Source organism: Electrophorus electricus, chromosome 2 (assembly GCF_013358815.1).
Source record: "Electrophorus electricus isolate fEleEle1 chromosome 2, fEleEle1.pri, whole genome shotgun sequence".
NCBI lineage: Eukaryota > Metazoa > Chordata > Actinopteri > Gymnotiformes > Gymnotidae > Electrophorus > Electrophorus electricus.
This window is the reverse complement of record NC_049536.1, coordinates 9083716-9101034: the sequence shown is the minus strand read 5'-3', so window position 1 is coordinate 9101034 and position 17319 is coordinate 9083716. Positions and strand designations below refer to the sequence as shown.

General features: G+C 44.9%; 1 protein-coding gene across 9 annotated transcripts in view; it reads left to right on the top strand.

The window, feature by feature from the left end:
• The window catches only part of myo9ab (myosin IXAb), a 77748-nt gene that overhangs the window by 28593 nt on the left and 31836 nt on the right, over window positions 1-17319 (top strand). For all 9 annotated transcript variants that reach the window (XM_027000978.2, XM_027000979.2, XM_027000974.2 and 6 more), the window contains exons 3-6: window positions 12084-12178; window positions 12290-12352; window positions 13697-13796; window positions 15072-15125. In XM_027000978.2, coding sequence (XP_026856779.2) covers window positions 12084-12178; window positions 12290-12352; window positions 13697-13796; window positions 15072-15125 — 312 coding nt within the window. The remainder of the gene's footprint in view (window positions 1-12083; window positions 12179-12289; window positions 12353-13696; window positions 13797-15071; window positions 15126-17319) is intronic.

Genomic DNA, 17319 nt, shown 5'->3' with positions numbered 1-17319 from the left:
CCAAACAAGTTGGAAAGACCATTTGTAGTTAAAATGTGTGTGTGAGTCAGCAAAAGTCAATGGAAAGAGCATATCTGAACTGGAGGGTTTTCATAAAGCTCTAAAAATCCCATAGATCGTCAGGTTTGACTACTGTGTTTCCACTACCCTGATCACCTTCTACTGTACATTACGAAAGGCTAGAGCTAGTCATGAGTCATTACATATAACCCTCCCCTTAATTAGGTTCCAGAGCTATATCATAACCGATGTCAATCATATAACTGTTAGCATCATATCCATTTACTGCCATGCATTATTGTGCTGTGCACTTCCCAGCACAGTATTGAATTATTGTATTGAAGATTTGTGCTCATTTTAGATGTTGTGCTGGGCCGAGGCCGTGAACCAGGGTTAGGCCATGTACAGGAAATGAGTCCTCACCTCATGCTCAGTTACGTGAATAACCCATTTTGTTGTGCCAACCTTCACCCCTTTGCGCAGTGCACATGTTTCAAGGTCACGAAGATGCCAGTATGTTGAAGCACAGTGTGCGACAGACACAGCCCTCAGTATGAAGAGAGAAACCAAGGGCCCGTTTACGTCAAGGGGTTATGAATTATGTGGCTTTACACAAACCTCTGTGTGTGTGTGGGTGTGTGTGTGGGTGTGTGTGTGTGTGTGTGCGCGCACGTACGCGCTTCTCTCCATAACAGCTTGTCAGTATAACAAATTGTCAATGCTCCTTAGCATCAGCTCCCCTCCTGGTGCTCTAATAACCTATAGGAGCTCCCCGTTCCTTTCCTGTATAGGTAGTCAAATCCCATAAGTCATCTGAAAGCTCTCTACTGTGCAGGAAAAGGCTGAGCCTGTAAGATATGTCACTGTTGGTTGAGATCAAAACTCCACTGAGAGTTTACTGGAGGTTGAACTGTATTATGAATATTATTAATATATTGTGTTCCCATTTCTGCACCACTTGACTTTGTCTCCAGTTCTGCACTTTGTTTCATTTTTTATTTTTTGGTTTGTTTGCTAATGCGATACTTATAAAGCGTTTGCCACCTCTTTCCTTGGGACTGTAATCTGCTGATGTCTCTGGCCATCAGGCTGGTTAATCTATGTTTACCCACATTGTTCTCCCTCAGCTATGACATCTGCTCTGTGTTACTCTCTCTAAGGAAATGAACGACATAGTAGACATCTGGCCAGTGTTCACATCTGGCCAATATTCACAACTGTCCAGTGATGACATCTGGCCATTTTGTTCTCATCTGTTCCTAGTGTTCTCAAGAAAAAGGCACTGAGCTTTGTCTCTTTGGCATCTAAACCTGAACATCATTTTTCTTTTTCTTACTTCTCATCCATCCATTAGCTTTGCTGTATGTCTGCGAAGGTCAGTCATGCGATCTCAGGAGAGCATGTCATTGTCGTTTTAGCTCCACTGAGCCCTTGGCAACTCTGCATGATTCCCTTAAGAAAAATGTTGCATTTTGTGTGTAAGGCAGTAAGAGACACAACCGTTAATTTGGTGTGTCAATAAGGGCCCCCCTCCTCTTGAAGAAAGCAAGGTCAGTCTTCTCCAGTAAACCAATGTGCTGAATTTACTTTGAAACCGATGTAGCCACTCTGACATGTAGCACACACACACCGCAGTGGGTTGCAGCGTCACCCCAGAGACCGCCTCAGGCTCAGCTCTGACTGCCCCAGAGACGCAGTGAAAACAAGTGGAGAGATATCATCACTTTCATCTTTAGTCTGTAATGGAACCAAACTATAATTACTGTTGCCTAATAACTCAACTGATCTAGTTTACATAAGCTGAGTCTGTTGTCAACACCTGAGCCCCCTAGGCCCTGGGATCTTTTCCACAGTTGCCAGTCATTCCCTATCCAGTCATGCCAGTCATTCCCCATCTCTGTAAGGTTTTGCCTTGTGACAGTCACAGACACATATTATACAAACAGTCTACAGTGTTAGTCAGCGTTAGAGTCTCTACCACATTGTACTCTTGTAGCCATTTCTCTGGTCAGTACATTAGGGCGCTTTACAGCATTCTGCAGGTCTATGTGTTGCTGGGTAGAAGCATCATGTTTGGAGGACTTAGTATCATGTCAAAATGGCTCATAGTTTTACTTTGTAGAGTCATCATGGTCCTTCAAAGCTTCCATAAATATTCAAAGATGATCCTTGGTGCCAAAATCACAAATGACAGCAATAGTTCCTGATGATGGTGGTGTTTCTTGGGAAGGAACTGATTACGCTTATGATCTTTCGCCCTTATTTCTGGTTGCCTGTCACTGTACAGGTAACAGTCAGTGAGATTCACTCTATTTTAACATTGCTAATGATGCTTTGTTAGGTAGTAGCAGGCTAGCTCTCGGCCCATGTCGTGTATTCGGGTGTGTGACTGCTTCTGTCTGAAACAGAGATGCTGCCATTCTGAACACTTACTACATCACAGTTCGACTGCTGCCATCCATGTGGTCCCCAGGGGTCCCTGTCAAAGTTTGTTAATGATCGTGCTGTTGAACAGGACCGTGACTAACTCTCCTAGCTTGAGGGGGTAGGCAAACGGAAAAAGCCCTGAGTGAATTGAAATCGCATTTAGAGGTGACAGATCAATGTTTCACACATTAGGAGCAAACACACACCACACACGCACACATGCGCGCACACACACATACACGCACATATCCACATCAAAATGTACCTCCATTTCTTGCAAAATTTCCTTATACACACTCCTTTGCTTGTTTTGGGCTCTCTGTCCCACATGCGCTGATGAACAGCCAGAATGCAAGATTCCTGTTTGCTTGCTTACTGCACTCCAGGTGAAGCAGATCCGTCTACGGTAGCGCAGAGGCGAGACCCAGCCCGTCTCCTCCCGGGGTTGGTCCTGCAGACAGAGGCAGAAGGTTGACGTTACCTTAGTCATGCTCTTTAATCCAGCTCATTTGAACTGTAGAGGCTATGGTGAAAGCCTCAGTAATTCCTTTGATGGTTTATAGCCCTGAGCCATCATCCTCTGCAGTAATGATGATACATATAACATGGTAATGTAGCGTGACATACAGGGGGGCGTTGGGTTGGGAGGTGCTTTGGCCTCGCCTGTAATGTAAGACGGGGTCTCTCGCTGTCGTTAACACTACCACCATCGTACACTGCTCATCAAAGCGGTTTGCTGGGTTGGATTTTTGGTGCGCATTTCTCTTTTGTTTGTCATCTCTCTCTGTCTTCCCTTGTGTCTCGTATGGAGCTTCGCTGTTCGGATGTGTGTGTAAGAATGCAGGCATGCTTTCTTCTTTTTTGTTCTTTTGATTCTGTTTCCCTCTCTCGCGCTCTGTATGTCTCCTTCTGTCTTTCCCTCGCTCTCTCTCTCTTACCCTGTCTCTGTGTTTGTCTCCTTCTCTTTGTCTCTCTCTCACCCTCTGTCTTTCATCTCACTCCGAGCCATGAGCAGTGCCACAAGGGGCTTGGGGAGAAAAGGATCCACTTTCAGCACTGAGAGAGAGGAAATTAGATCAGAATTTTAAATGTGCTCGTAAATTGCACTGATAGTGTGTCATCTTCAACTTCAAAGCCTTGACCGCTTCTGCAGTGGGCCACACACGAGCACACCCAAATTCGCACACACAAAGACGCTTGTGCTCACACACACACACACACGTTCACAGACTAAAAGGTGCCATCTGAGGCTGTAATGGTGGTTAATGACACAAGAGACCAAATCAGCTCTGTGTCCAGAGGAGTGAGCCAGCCTGTGCCCAGCATGACAAGCTGCTGGTCACGTGCAGAGGTGGACTGTCCCGTCTAAGGGGTCGTCTCCTTCCCTCAGCAAAAAATGATTCCTGGCTGATGTCTGGCTCGTTTTTTCCTTCCCTTAGTGCATGTGTTCCTGTTCCAGAGGGGTTAGGGTGAGGAGCAGAAGCCAGAGTCTTGGCTGAAACAAGCCCTTCGGAATTTGCTGGTTTAAAACGAGCTTGGCTTCTTTCCCCTTTTTCCTTCTGTCTGTTATTGTGTAATGGCTTTCTGTATAAACCCATTCCTAGATTCTGGAATCTTTTGTATGCTTTTAACACATTACTTAAGGCATGTTGCACAAATATTGATCTCTCCTTACTGACCTCAGCTAAATGCTGATTACAGATTCGTAATGGTCATGTGAACTGTGCACTCAGGGTTAGTTCTAAGCTGGTGCTCTGGAACTGGACAGCCCTGTGGGACTTGCAGGGATTCTACTTGAGGCAGGAATGAGTCACTTTGGTCATAAGCGTTCAGGATCGTCGGCTGGCCAGCGAGTGACATACGCTGGCCAGCAAGTGACATACGCACTCCAGTGCAGATCTGTGTGATTTACGGCAAGAGAGTGTCCAGAGAGCTTTCCCAGCAGCAGCTCTTTTCTGCAGAAAGCCCAGACCTCTGCAGAAAGCCCAGACCTCTGCAGAAAGCCCAGACCTCTGCAGAAAGCCCAGACCTCTGCAGAAAGCCCAGGCATCAGTTTCAGCTGTGTGCATGTTGGCAATTGTGCTTGTGCGGATGAGTCTAGAAAAGGTGAAAAGGTAAAAAGTAAAAAGAATCTGTTGGACATGTGTGTGTGTATGTGTGTGTGTGTGTGTGGGAGGTGGGGGGGGGTTGAATATAAACACTCAGACATGTTCTGGCTGCTGTACCCTCAACCAATATGTGGGATTTATCCTGGTGATGAGTACCGTCACATTGTTTGGCAATGTATTGCAGCCCTAGCTGTTGTAATTAGATTCTCATTTGCTCTTTTGCCTGGTGTGAATCAGCCTCACATGCTTCCAGCAGAGTCTGTACACAAACACACACACACACACACACACACCTAAGCTTTAACTGCCTCACTTGCATATCACCTAGCAATCTGTTAGCAGTTCATAAATTCTTTAGTTGATCAGTTTGCTCCAGATCTTTGCATATGCGTGTGATGTGTGGGTCAAATTTAAAGCGCTTTTTGTCTCCAGTGTTAACACTTGCATGCCATGATAAGCAACTCAGTGTAGGTGGCTTTTAATGGTAAATAGCTCAAACCCCTGTAAAACCGCACAGTAAGTTGATAAGAAAATGCATACTGCAGTTGTATGTGTGTGTCATCAGAGAAAGGCAGCTCTCCAGATGAAACATTAATCAAGTACCTCAGCTCACAGTACATGAGGTAGCTGAGCAATGAGGTTGTGCCAGATCTTCTAAATATCATTAAAGGGGATTTTCATAAACATCTTACTTGTAGCATCTTTGCACAAAACGTCTTAGTTTAGAGAAGAAGCAGTCTCATATAAGTGCTCCATTAACGCCAACATTTGTGGAAAGATGAAGATACACTTATCTTAACTACTTGGCACTGTGTAACAAGTGAGACAGAGGAGAGAGAGAGAACGTGTGTGTATGTGTGCTATGTTTTACTGTGTGTGTGTGTGTGTGTGTGTGTGTGTGTGTGTGTGTGTTGGCCAGGTGCCACAAGTCTGAGAGCTTCTTGGGTTTCAAAATGAAAGCTGCAATCTCAGCTCTTCTGTAGCAGCCTACCCCTCCCACATGTTAGCCTAGTGCTAATGCTAGCTGCTTGTGGTCCCTCAGCCCCCATGCCACAGTCAAAACTTTCAGTACTCTGCTTTTCATTAGGTGAAAGTCTGGATATTGTGTAACCTTTTCTCTGCCTGTGTGTGTGTGTGTGTCTGGTGGGGTGGGAGTGGATGGGGTGGGGGTGGGTCTGTGTGGGTATGAGTGTGTGGGTATGTGTTTGTGACTGTTTGTGGATGTGTTTGTGTGCATGTATGCTTAGTGGGTTGTACAAATCTGTTTTATTTCAGGCTCTGTTGACATGAGACATTGAAATGGTGCCAAAATCCAAACATTTTACCATGAAGCCTTCCCTTACCCAATGTTATCCGTGTGTGTGTGTGTGTGGGTGGGTATGTGTGTGTGTGGGTGGGTATGTGTGTGGGTGGATATGTGTGTGGGTGGGTGTGTGTGTGGGTGGGTATGTGTGTGTGTGGGTGTGTGTGTGTGTGGGTGGGTGTGTGGGTGTGTGTGTGTGTGGGTGGGTATGTGTGTGAGTGGGTGTGTGTGGGTGTGTGTGTGTGCGTGTGTGTGTGTGTGGGTGGGTGTGTGGGTGTGTGGGTGGGTGTGTGTGTGTGTGGGTGTGTGGGTATGTGTGTGGGTGGGTGTGTGTGTGGGTGTGTGTGTGTGTGGGGGGGGGAGTGTGGGAGGGTAGCTATGGCTGCTGGTGATGCACATTAGAGTTACATTAGAGTTACATTAGAGTTACATTAGAGTTGTGCTGGCATTCTGTGATCTGCCATGTTCCTGCAGCTCTCTGCTGGTCTTTGTTGTTATGGATTGTGCTGCCCAACAGTACAGTGTAGCTATTTAAATTCCAGTGCTTCTGTAAGTTCTCCTCTCTCTCGTTCTCTAACTTTCCCGTTCTGTCTGTTTCGCTCTTTTTTTTTCCAGCACTACCTTATTGGCATGAATGTTTTACAAAAAAATGGGAGAACAAGGATAAGAAATTATAACTATTCATGGAAAAAGGGAAAATTCATTATTTGATTTAAATTTCACTGTTGTAGAAAAATTCCTAATCATCCCAGTGACATCCCAGTTACTGTTTTTTTCACTGTAATTTGATCTCATTACGTTCCAGTGTTTCTGGTTAGGTCCTGGTATTTGTTTATTTTTATCAAGACACCTTCACTAACCTCCCCTTATCATGCTTTCTTCTCCCCACCTATCTCATGTCGAGGCTGCTAAACCATTTCAAGCTTGTACCACAACCCTCCTGTTTATCATCATTGGCTTCAGTACCTTCCACAGCTATTCACACTCATCACTTAGCCACTCCCAGAAGCCACTCCATCCTCACTGCAGCTTACTGCCCACGGGTTCCCACTCTAACACCCAGGAGCTGGACAACATGCTGAACACGTTTATAACACACAGGACGAGCTGACGTTCTTCAAGTGTACTACAGGCAAGACAACCTCAGCTTCCTCACGTGTACTACAGGCAGGAGGAACCGAGCTTCCTCACATGCGCGCTGATCACCGGCTCTCCATGTTTCCTGCTGCCTGTAGAGATGTTGCTGCACAGGTGCCTTAGCTCCAGTGGACGTTTGGCACAAAACCTGCAACTTCCTGAATGTTCCTCTGCCGTTCCCTCGTCCTAGATGCAAGCTGACTAAGTGCAGCAGACGGATCCTGGCAATTCGCACAAACCTGGTGGGATGCTAATGGAACAGCTAGAGACTGCGGGAGGGGAGAAGGCAGAGGACAGATTTGTGGAGGTGTTAGAGATTCCAAGCAGTTCAGCATCAGGCGGCCAACTGTCTGAGCCCTGTTTTTCCGCCTGAGCCTTTTTTTTTTTGGTAAGGGGTAAATAGTTTGTACTAACGGGAAATTGGATTACCATTCCAGTATCCCAATGTGATCTGCATGCTTTTCACTTACTCTACCTACCCTTTTATGAATGTGTATTTGTAATTGTTAGAAGTGAAGTCTGACTATGGCTGCACCACTAATGCAACAGGTAAGTAGCTGGCCTGTTAGGTAGATGTTCAGTGGGTCTGTTAGGTAACCACCCAGCTGGCCTATTTTGTAGCCACCCAGTTGGCCTGTTAGGTAGCAGTTCAGTCGGCCTATTAGGTAGATGCTCAGTTGGCCTGTTAAGCAGCTGTGGTTGTGCGTGGTCTATTCTAGTGAATGCAGGCAAGGCTACTGAAGCTGACTGAGCATCTGTTCCTTCCTCAAGTCTTCCCTCCAGAGTACACATGGCCTTATGGAAGGTTGCACCATGAAACAATAGACAAACATATCTGAAATGATAGGATACTCGTGGGTGATTAAATACCACTGAAATTGGTATTAAGTGTCTTTAGATTTGTATTTTGGTTATAAAGAATGGTAAATGATTTTCCAAATAACTTAATAAGAGCAAGAGTTAACTGTCATTCAAGATCAAAAATACACACCCTAAACATGAGCGCACAGACACAGACACACACACACATACACACACACACACACACACACACACACACACATGCGCATGCACACACACACTCAATTCTCCCAGTTTACAGAAGAGATAAAAGTGAAACTCCCACATGGCAGAACGTCGTAGAGAAGCACCTCTTGTCCTGTGTATGGTTGTGCAAGCGCATGTGTGTGTGTGGGTGTGTGTGTGTGTGTAGGTGTGCGTGGGTGTGTGGTGTGTGCGTGGGTGTGTGTGTGTGTGTGTGTGTGTGTGTGTGTGGGAGTGGGAGTGGGTGCATGCTGTTGCTTTTTGCTCTCAGCTATGTCCCAGCCTTAGATTGTAGCATGAGAAGCCAGAAGCCTTCCAAATGGCAGTGCCCAAGCACAGAGCCACAAACCTGCCACCTGCCTCTAGCCTGCTGGTACCTGCCCTTCACATCCACCATCCAACCTCACACTCTAAATGTGAACTCAGAACACCTTAAAATCGGTCTCCCAGAAATGTGGGTAGCATTGGCCAATTGGAATGCATCATATTCACAAAATGAAGCTTGGCTGTGTTTCACATGCCTCTTGCATCAGAAATGGTGCTTGTCAGGATCTGAACGCCTTTCTAATACCTGTCTGTAAACAGTGAATAGGTTGGATGTTGACATATTCATTAATGATGGCTTCAAAGAATGATAGTCATGTGGTGTTGTTTCTTTGTTTCTGTAAGTCCAGTCTGGAAATACACAATGAGGACTCACCCTACTGAGTCATGAAACTGAGCACTTTAAAGCTGCCTCTTTTAGCAAAGAGTTTCCTCTATTACAACAAGTATGTACATCATATCCAACATGGCTAGTGTTATAGCACTAGATTTCCCAATATCTTTAACATTCAGTTCCCCTTTTACATATTCTTGATCTGTACTACTTTTCCCTCAACACCTTCAGCTCAACATCCATTCCATTATTCACTTTTTAGTGTCCCCATTCCTGTGTCCTTTTGTAGGAATGGTCAGCTTGTCCTCACTCATTAGGTTGCCGTTGTGTGGGATGAGGGTGAGAGGGAGAGACAGAGAGCAGGTTTCTCCCCCTCCAAATGTCCTTGAGCTCCACATATGCCTGCTGTCTCCCCACTGGGAGCACTCATCACTCACCATAGTTCTGCTTCTTTGAATAACTTATGGCCCAGAGCTGGAATTAGGCTCAGCCCATCATTTCTGGGCTGCCAGGGTCAGTGAGAAACTCACTCTGTGTCTGTCTGACCCATTTTGTGCTGTGTTCATGCCATGATCAGTTGTCCTCAAGAGGGCTGGGAAATGGCTATGGGTAGGAGATGTTCTCTAAGGCTCATGTGGGACCATGTGTAGAGCTTCTGCTTATTGATGTTGGTGTTTCAAAACAGGAGAGTAATGTAAAAACTTATGGTTGTCCCAGTACTATTTTACAAGCTCCAAATGCCTGTTGTGATGTGTTAACCCTAAACCCTGCTGTTCTTTTAGGTCCCACATTTTCCATTTTCTGTTTTTCGTGTATGTAGTAGAAGCATTAAATGCTATTTCTGACAAATGCACTGTAGTTTAGTATATTTTTGAAAATAGTTTTTCATTTTCATTTAGTTGTTTTTTTTTTAGTAATAGCTTCCTTCAGTTGTACTGAATTGAGAGTCAAAAGCCAACACAACAAAACTATCTAAAGCATTTAAATTATTTAGTCCAGCCCTAGTAAAAAGACATTTATCCTGAAGCAAAAAAGCTATTGAGTTGATTTACACTGAGCTTACTGTGTTTCCAAAAGCATAGACTCCAAAGTTAATGTTTCTAAATAAATAACTAATCTGTAATGTAGGTCTGTTGTTAAATTAGGCAGCTAATGAGATGAATATAGGCTCTGGTATGGAGATTGGTAATGGCTGTCTGCTTTAGAATCCTCTGTGTTGTCCCTCATTCTTTTTAGGAAAAGTATTGTTGTGGTTTGCCACAAAAGAATTTGCTCCCCTCAGTAACACAGCCATCCTTTACTCTACACCATACCTCTAATGTAAGGTCCGACAGAGCTGGATCCACATGCTCACTAAACCCTAGCTGAGTCGGCATTAGACCACCTTCCACCCTGTCTGACCATGGGCCTGTGAAATTGCACCTTTGTCCGCGATCGAGCATGCTAACAGCTGTTGTTCGTGTGGCCTTAACAATAGCTGGGCAGATTTCTGTTGGGCATTATTACTAACAGGCTGATCAGGCTGCTACAGAGCACAGACCGCATAGGTACTAGGTTGTAATTCAACACTGCAGTTGACTGTATCCTTTGCTGCTATTGGGAAATAAGTAGCTCTAAGCTCATCCCATTAAAACTCTAATCCTCAACTCCAGGATAGGAATTGTGCTTTTGCAGCATGTCAGCATATGTTTTTGGAATTCTCTTCCTCTGACTGACTGTCTGGCCTGTTTAGTCCCAGTTGGACAGTTTGAACCTGGTGAGAGCACAGTACAGTGTGCTCCTGTTCTGATGGGTCTCAGCAGACTGTCATGCCTGTGGAAGGTTCTAGAGAGTTCACCTCCCCAGTCAGGTCTAGTGCCTCACATTCACACCTCCCCTGCTATTAAATCCTCCCTCTCTCATGTGGGGGACTTGTGTTGGACTGTGCTAGCGTTGGCCTGAACTCTACCACATGTTCTCAGGGCCATGTCTCCTTTCTTCACCCACCTGTGTTCTTAAGGAGTATGTGCACAGGCAGTAGGGACCATCTGCCACTGAACTGAATGGATAGAGAGCTTTGTAGACAGCATGTGCTTTGTTGCTACGATAACATCCATATCAAGATGCTTGATGAAGCCATGGGAGTTGCATGGCTGGGTGTCTTGGTGTTGTTGCATTGGTTATGGACCCTGTGCTTTCAGCATCCTGTCTAATTCTCTACCATGTCCCTCCAACAGGTTTTTTTCTTTTCTTTTTTTTTCAGTTCTCAGAGGCACACATATTTCTGCATGACCTGCGGACTGAACAGAGGAGCAGTGGTGTGAGAGTTATAACAGGTCTGCACTGGAGAAGGGCCCCAGGGTTACACACCATAAAGTGTTAATTGAAAAGGGCTCACTGGCTCGGAGCAGAGGGGCTTGCTGGCAGTGCAGGAGAAGGAGAACCGGGTGTAGTGGTTTTGTGGGATTTTTCTTTTTCGATATTTCAGTACACGGCAGATGATGACAGGGTGTACAGAGAGCAAGGCGTCTGAGGAGCCGGCACATGTTTTCTTTGGCTGAGAGACCACATTACTTGCTTTGCTACTTAGTGTAGGTGTTAATTCTTTCATTAGAGTTGTGTAAATCCTTCCTAGGGCATCATAACTCTTTTTAAGCCCAAAATAAGAGATGTTGACTTATCTAAAACTACTTTTACTGTTAGGTTTGTAATGGGTAAGGCTCTGGTTTTGGCAGGGAAACCAGAGCAATAGCAAGTGTGTGTGTGTGTGAGTGTGTGTGTGTGTGTGTGTGTGTGTGTGTGTGTGTGTGTGTGTGTGTGTGTGTGTGTGTGTGTGTGTGGATATGGCCATGGATGGGTACCGCAGGTGTTAAATTGTGCTGGGCTTTCTGGAAGTTCAGTTTTGGCAACAGTTTAAAGTGCTCACAAGCACACATGCATTTGGCTCATAGCTACTGTGTGGTATCATCCTTGATATGTTCCCACTCTGCAATTTGTGTATACTTGTTAATGTCCGATGCATTGCTGCATTACCAGTGAGGCTGTGGCTGATGGGAGAATGGCTAGCGTAGCTGAATTCCTGTCCTCATATTAGTGGAGAAATGTACGGCCAATGTAGTCTCCATGGCCATAATAGCCAAACATGGCAAAGAGCTCTTAAAACACACACGGGTACACTCACATTCACACACACACACTCACATTCACACACATGCTCACATTCTCACACACGCACACACACACTCACATTCTCACACACACACACACACACACTCACATACACACACATGCACACTTTCACCACAAACACAGTTCTATTCTGCTGCGCATATTGCTTGGTCCACTCCACACCTTCACTTCCTTGTTTTTCTCTCTGCTGTTTGGGTTTGGTTTCTGCTCTAAGTACCTGTTCCCCTTTTGTGCTCAGGCTTTTGGGAACGCCAAAACGGCCCACAACAACAACTCCAGCCGCTTCGGCAAGTTCATCCAGGTGAACTACCAAGAGAGCGGCATGGTGAGAGGGTAAGACAGTGCCACGCGCTTACTCTTTCTAGGTGTGTCCTAAATAAACTACTTATATGATTTATTACTGTTTGTTTTTTTTTATTGTGTGTGAAAATTGTGATGTTCCAGGGCCTATGTTGAGAAATATCTACTAGAGAAATCTAGACTGGTCTATCAGGAGCACAACGAGAGGTAAGATCATGAGATATCTGTCCCTTACTCCCTTCTATTTCTTCTTTATGTAAGGGAATGGGAAGAGAGAAAGCGAGAGAATGAGAGAGAATGAGAGAGAATGAGAGAGAAAGAGAGAGAATGAGAGAGAAAGAGAGAGAATGAGAGAGAAAGCGAGAGAATGAGAGAGAATGAGAGAGAATGAGAGAGAAAGAGAGGGAATGAGAGAGAAAGCGAGAGAATGAGAGAGAATGAGAGAGAATGAGAGAGAAAGAGAGAGAATGAGAGAGAAAGAGAGAGAATGAGAGAGAAAGCGAGAGAATGAGAGAATGAGAGAGAATGAGAGAGAAAGAGAGAGAATGAGAGAGAAAGAGAGAGAATGAGAGAGAAAGCGAGAGAATGAGAGAGAATGAGAGAGAATGAGAGAGAAAGCGAGAGAATGAGAGAGAATGAGAGAGAATGAGAGAGAATGAGAGAGAAAGAGAGAGAATGAGAGAGAATGAGAGAGGGAGAGACTTATACCATTTGCAGGTAGTTGTTCTTGACACATGCGCCACAACTCTCCGCCCCTCGCCAGGCATAGCTTTCCTTCGTCAGTCTCTGCCTGCATCCTCGGTCCGCAGTAATGGTGTGAGAAGCCCAGCCTCCGTGCTGCATGAGAACGGGAGAAGTTCTGACCTCCCTGGCAGCCCTGTGCACAGCTGCACAGGGATTTGTCTGATTCTCCTCACAACCGCATGGCATCCATTAAATGAGCTGCCAGACTCCCTACTAATGCCTGTGAAAGACAGAGATCTTATGATCTGAAAGGCAACATGCAAGCTTATGTCCATGCCAGCGTTTGTTTGCTGGATTTTGCAGACTGTGAACAGTCTGCATATGTCCAGGATTTTGTAGATGGTAATGTTTTGATGCAAATTTAGAGGCTGGCATATGCTGAGAGATTTTTATATGTAGCTGTTGAGTATATACAGACTTCTTTTCATCCATGAAGGTTTAGTATGTTCTTAGGTAAGCTACACTGACTTTATGTGTGTACTGCAAGTCTGTTGGTGTGACTTCACATTAATTAATTCTTATTTCATTATGAACATTTTAATGTACTCTAATTGGTGTGCCCTAGATGTAATTAATTTTTAAATACATAAAATACACTGTTCCCTATTAGGAATGTTGAAATATGCTAATAGAAACCCAATACATGTAACATAAGACAATGAAATCTCAACACTGCTCTATCAGTGAACAGGACTGAGGTTGGAATCTATGCATGAGGGCTCAGTTCAGTCTGAATTGCTTTTGTGACTGGGTAATTTTCTTTATGATGGGCATTCTTTTTTGTCTTTTTTGTCTCTTCCTTCACAGGAACTACCACGTGTTTTATTATCTTTTGGCGGGAGCAAGTGAGGAGGAGAGAAAAGCCTTCCACTTGCAGAAACCAGAGGAGTATCATTACCTCAACCAGGTGAGCCTACCCCTCTCAGCACCTCCCCTGCACGATGGCACACATGGCTGAGCCAGGCTGCATGTGGTACACGTTTTAGGCTTTGCTTGATGATCATTCTTCTTTCTCCTTGGAAATTTTCGCTCCTCTTACTTTCATTTATCTCTGCTGAGAACGACACACAAGGTCACACACACACACACACACACACACACACACACACACACATACGTGCACGCCTGCACGTGCAGAAAGCGTGCGCTCCTCCAGTGCTCATCGCAGAGTGGATTAAAATCCTTTGTTCTTTCATTCATTTCTCCTTTATTGGCTCTTTCCTAAAGACAGGAGGGAATTGCAGCCCCTGCACCCCCAAACTCAATCACACACACATAACCCAGATGTTTGCCCCTGTAGCACATCCCCCTTTATCCCTCATACACAAAGAACTGGATGAGGCTCCCTGTTGCTGGGTGATCCTGTTGCCATGGCAATAGTCATTGGCGGGCAGTTGGTCGCGTGCTGGCTGTTTAAGCGTCCGCCCAGCCTTGACGGACGGCTATGCAGTTGTGAACCCCCCTTCCCCGCCTTTTCCAAGCTGTTCTGAGCTCCTTCCTTCTTCCACTGTCTCACTGAAGACAGTACCGATATGGCAGCCTGTCATGTTCACGCTGCCAGCCAGCCAGACTACAGCATGGCCAATCAGACTGTGGCTGTGAGCTGTTGGGAGTGTAGTTGAGTTCCTTACTGCACCCAACTGAGGTTCGAGGTAGCACACTCCAGCCTGGATCGCACTAGCAGCGTCACGCCACACGACTACAAGAGTACTCTGTCTTTATTAGCAGCCTTGTTTAGGAAACTAAAATGAACAGAAAATGCATTTTACCGCTTCATGCTCATGCATTCAGATATTAATCTGATGGCAAATTAATCAGTAATTACAGCAAATTATTCATTAATTACAGTAAAACTAATATATAAGAGTGAGCTGTGAGAGTCTGGAGCCATCATGCGTCATTGGAGTCTGTGGATAAAACATGCTTTCATTTCCCATCTCAGTTGTGTTTAGAAAGGGTATAAAACTGGTTTATGGTTCCAATATCTGTAAATTTGTTTGTTTGTATGTTTTCTCATTCATCTTCCATCACATCTAACCACATCCACATGCATTTTATTATCATTTTTTTGAGAGTGCATGCTTGGACGTGTGTGTGTGTGTGTGTGTGTGTGTGTGTGTGTGTGTGTGTGATAGAGAGAATGTGTTTCTGTAACTCTTAACCCCTTCTAACTTACTTCCAGATGACAAAGAAAGCCCACAGACTACACTGGGAAAATGTCTATGAGAGCGAGCTGGTCAGTATTGTCTCTGAATGTGTGTATTCCTTATGTATGTTGGAATATTTCCTTCTCTAATCTCTCTTTTCCACCATGGTTGGCTTTGGCTAGTCCTGTGTGTGACCAGTACTGCCTGTACTCTGTGGTGTGGGGCCCCTCCTCTGGTTCTGAGGATGTATAGTTCCAAAACACCCATATATAATATTCAGGAACTAGAGAAGACCTTCAAAAACTATATTACAAAGCTACTTCCAGTCCAATATTAATCCAAACCCTAGACTAAAATAGCTATTCAGTAGCAAATCACCACTGACACTACACTTTTCTCCAGTTCCAGGCTTGATCCCTGTCTATCCATCCTGCTCCCATATATGTTAGATTAGGGTTAAATCTAAACTCCAGGACAGGAGTTGGGGGCTCCCTGCCCTGTGGCTTGCCTGTGTCTGGACAGCCAGCTGTGTGCTTCTGAATGGGATCTTTACTACTGCTCAGGACACAGTGACTGCTGCAGGAGCCACCTCAAGCGGCGAGAGACTGGTGCCATGGGCCATGCGGGTCAGTGCTCCTGCCGTGTCCTGGCTTCGAGCGCTTTGCTGCAGGACACTGGAGAGGGCCTGTCTAACACTGCTGTGTGACCACTTGTGAATACAAAGGCATCTCAGCCATTTCCTTAGGTCTGAGTTCTTAGTCCTCCTCAGACTAAGACTCTGTTGTATGCATTTTAATTCATTTTTTAATTCATTTTAATTCAGTGGCACACTGCAACTGCGCATATTGGGCAGTGTTTTAAAACAAGAAACAGAGGGTGGAAAAAAGAGTGATGAGGACAGCAGGGAAAATAAACGATTTCAGTGTCCTTGTATGAAGATATGTTGTCTTACAAGGTTTCTGTGTAAAATGTGTAGATGTGCATATATTTAATTTCCTTAGCATTTTCGAAATATTTTATATGCGCAAAGAACAGAGCTCACAAAGCCAGCAAGAACCTTGCTGGTTCTGTCACAATACACTGGTTTCAGGGCTTTGGTGTTTAGTGGGATACAGCAGTACACTCGTGTTAGGTTGTGTTTGGACTTTTGGTGTTTCACCAGTGGGTTCAAGGATACTCTAAGGCTTTGTGTTTGGCCAGTGGGCTTTAGTGATACTCTGGTGTTAAGGCTTTGGTATTTGGCCAGTGGGCTTTAGTGATACTCTGGTGTTAAGGCTTTGTGTTTGACCAGTGGGCTTTAGTGATACTCTGGTGTTAAGGCTTTGGTATTTGGCCAGTGGGCTTTAGTGATACTCTGGTGTTAAGGCTTTGTGTTTGACCAGTGGGCTTTAGTGATACTCTGGTGTTAAGGCTTTGGTATTTGGCCAGTGGGCTTTAGTGATACTCTGGTGTTAAGGCTTTGTGTTTGGCCAGTGGGCTTTAGTGATACTCTGGTGTTAAGGCTTTGGTATTTGGCCAGTGGGCTTTAGTGATACTCTGGTGTTAAGGCTTTGTGTTTGAACCAGTGGGCTTTAGTGATACTCTGGTGTTAAGGCTTTGGTATTTGGCCAGTGGGCTTTAGTGATACTCTGGTGTTAAGGCTTTGGTATTTGGCCAGTGGGCTTTAGTGATACTCTGGTGTTAAGGCTTTGTGTTTGACCAGTGGGCTTTAGTGATACTCTGGTGTTAAGGCTTTGGTATTTGGCCAGTGGGCTTTAGTGATACTCTGGTGTTAAGGCTTTGTGTTTGACCAGTGGGCTTTAGTGATACTCTGGTGTTAAGGCTTTGGTATTTGGCCAGTGGGCTTTAGTGATACTCTGGTGTTAAGGCTTTGTGTTTGGCCAGTGGGCTTTAGTGATACTCTGGTGTTAAGGCTTTGTGTTTGACCAGTGGGCTTTAGTGATTCTCTGGTGTTAAGGCTTTGTGTTTGACCAGTGGGCTTTAGTGATACTCTGGTGTTAAGACTTTGTGTTTGACCAGTGGGCTTTAGTGATACTCTGGTGTTAAGGTTTTGGTATTTGGCCAGTGGCCCCAACTCCCTCTGCCAGCTCCACAACCTTTGTTTTTCAAGGGTTTTTCAGTGTATCAGATGTTTTCAATTCACTGGTGAAAAGCAGTATGTCAGCATATAATTCTTATTCTTGGTCCTTTAAAGTGTAAATTATTGTTTCAGTTGGAATAAGAACATATACAAACTTAGAGAACCATTTTTTCCTCTTTGGCTATTGGTTGTGCTTTTGGAGA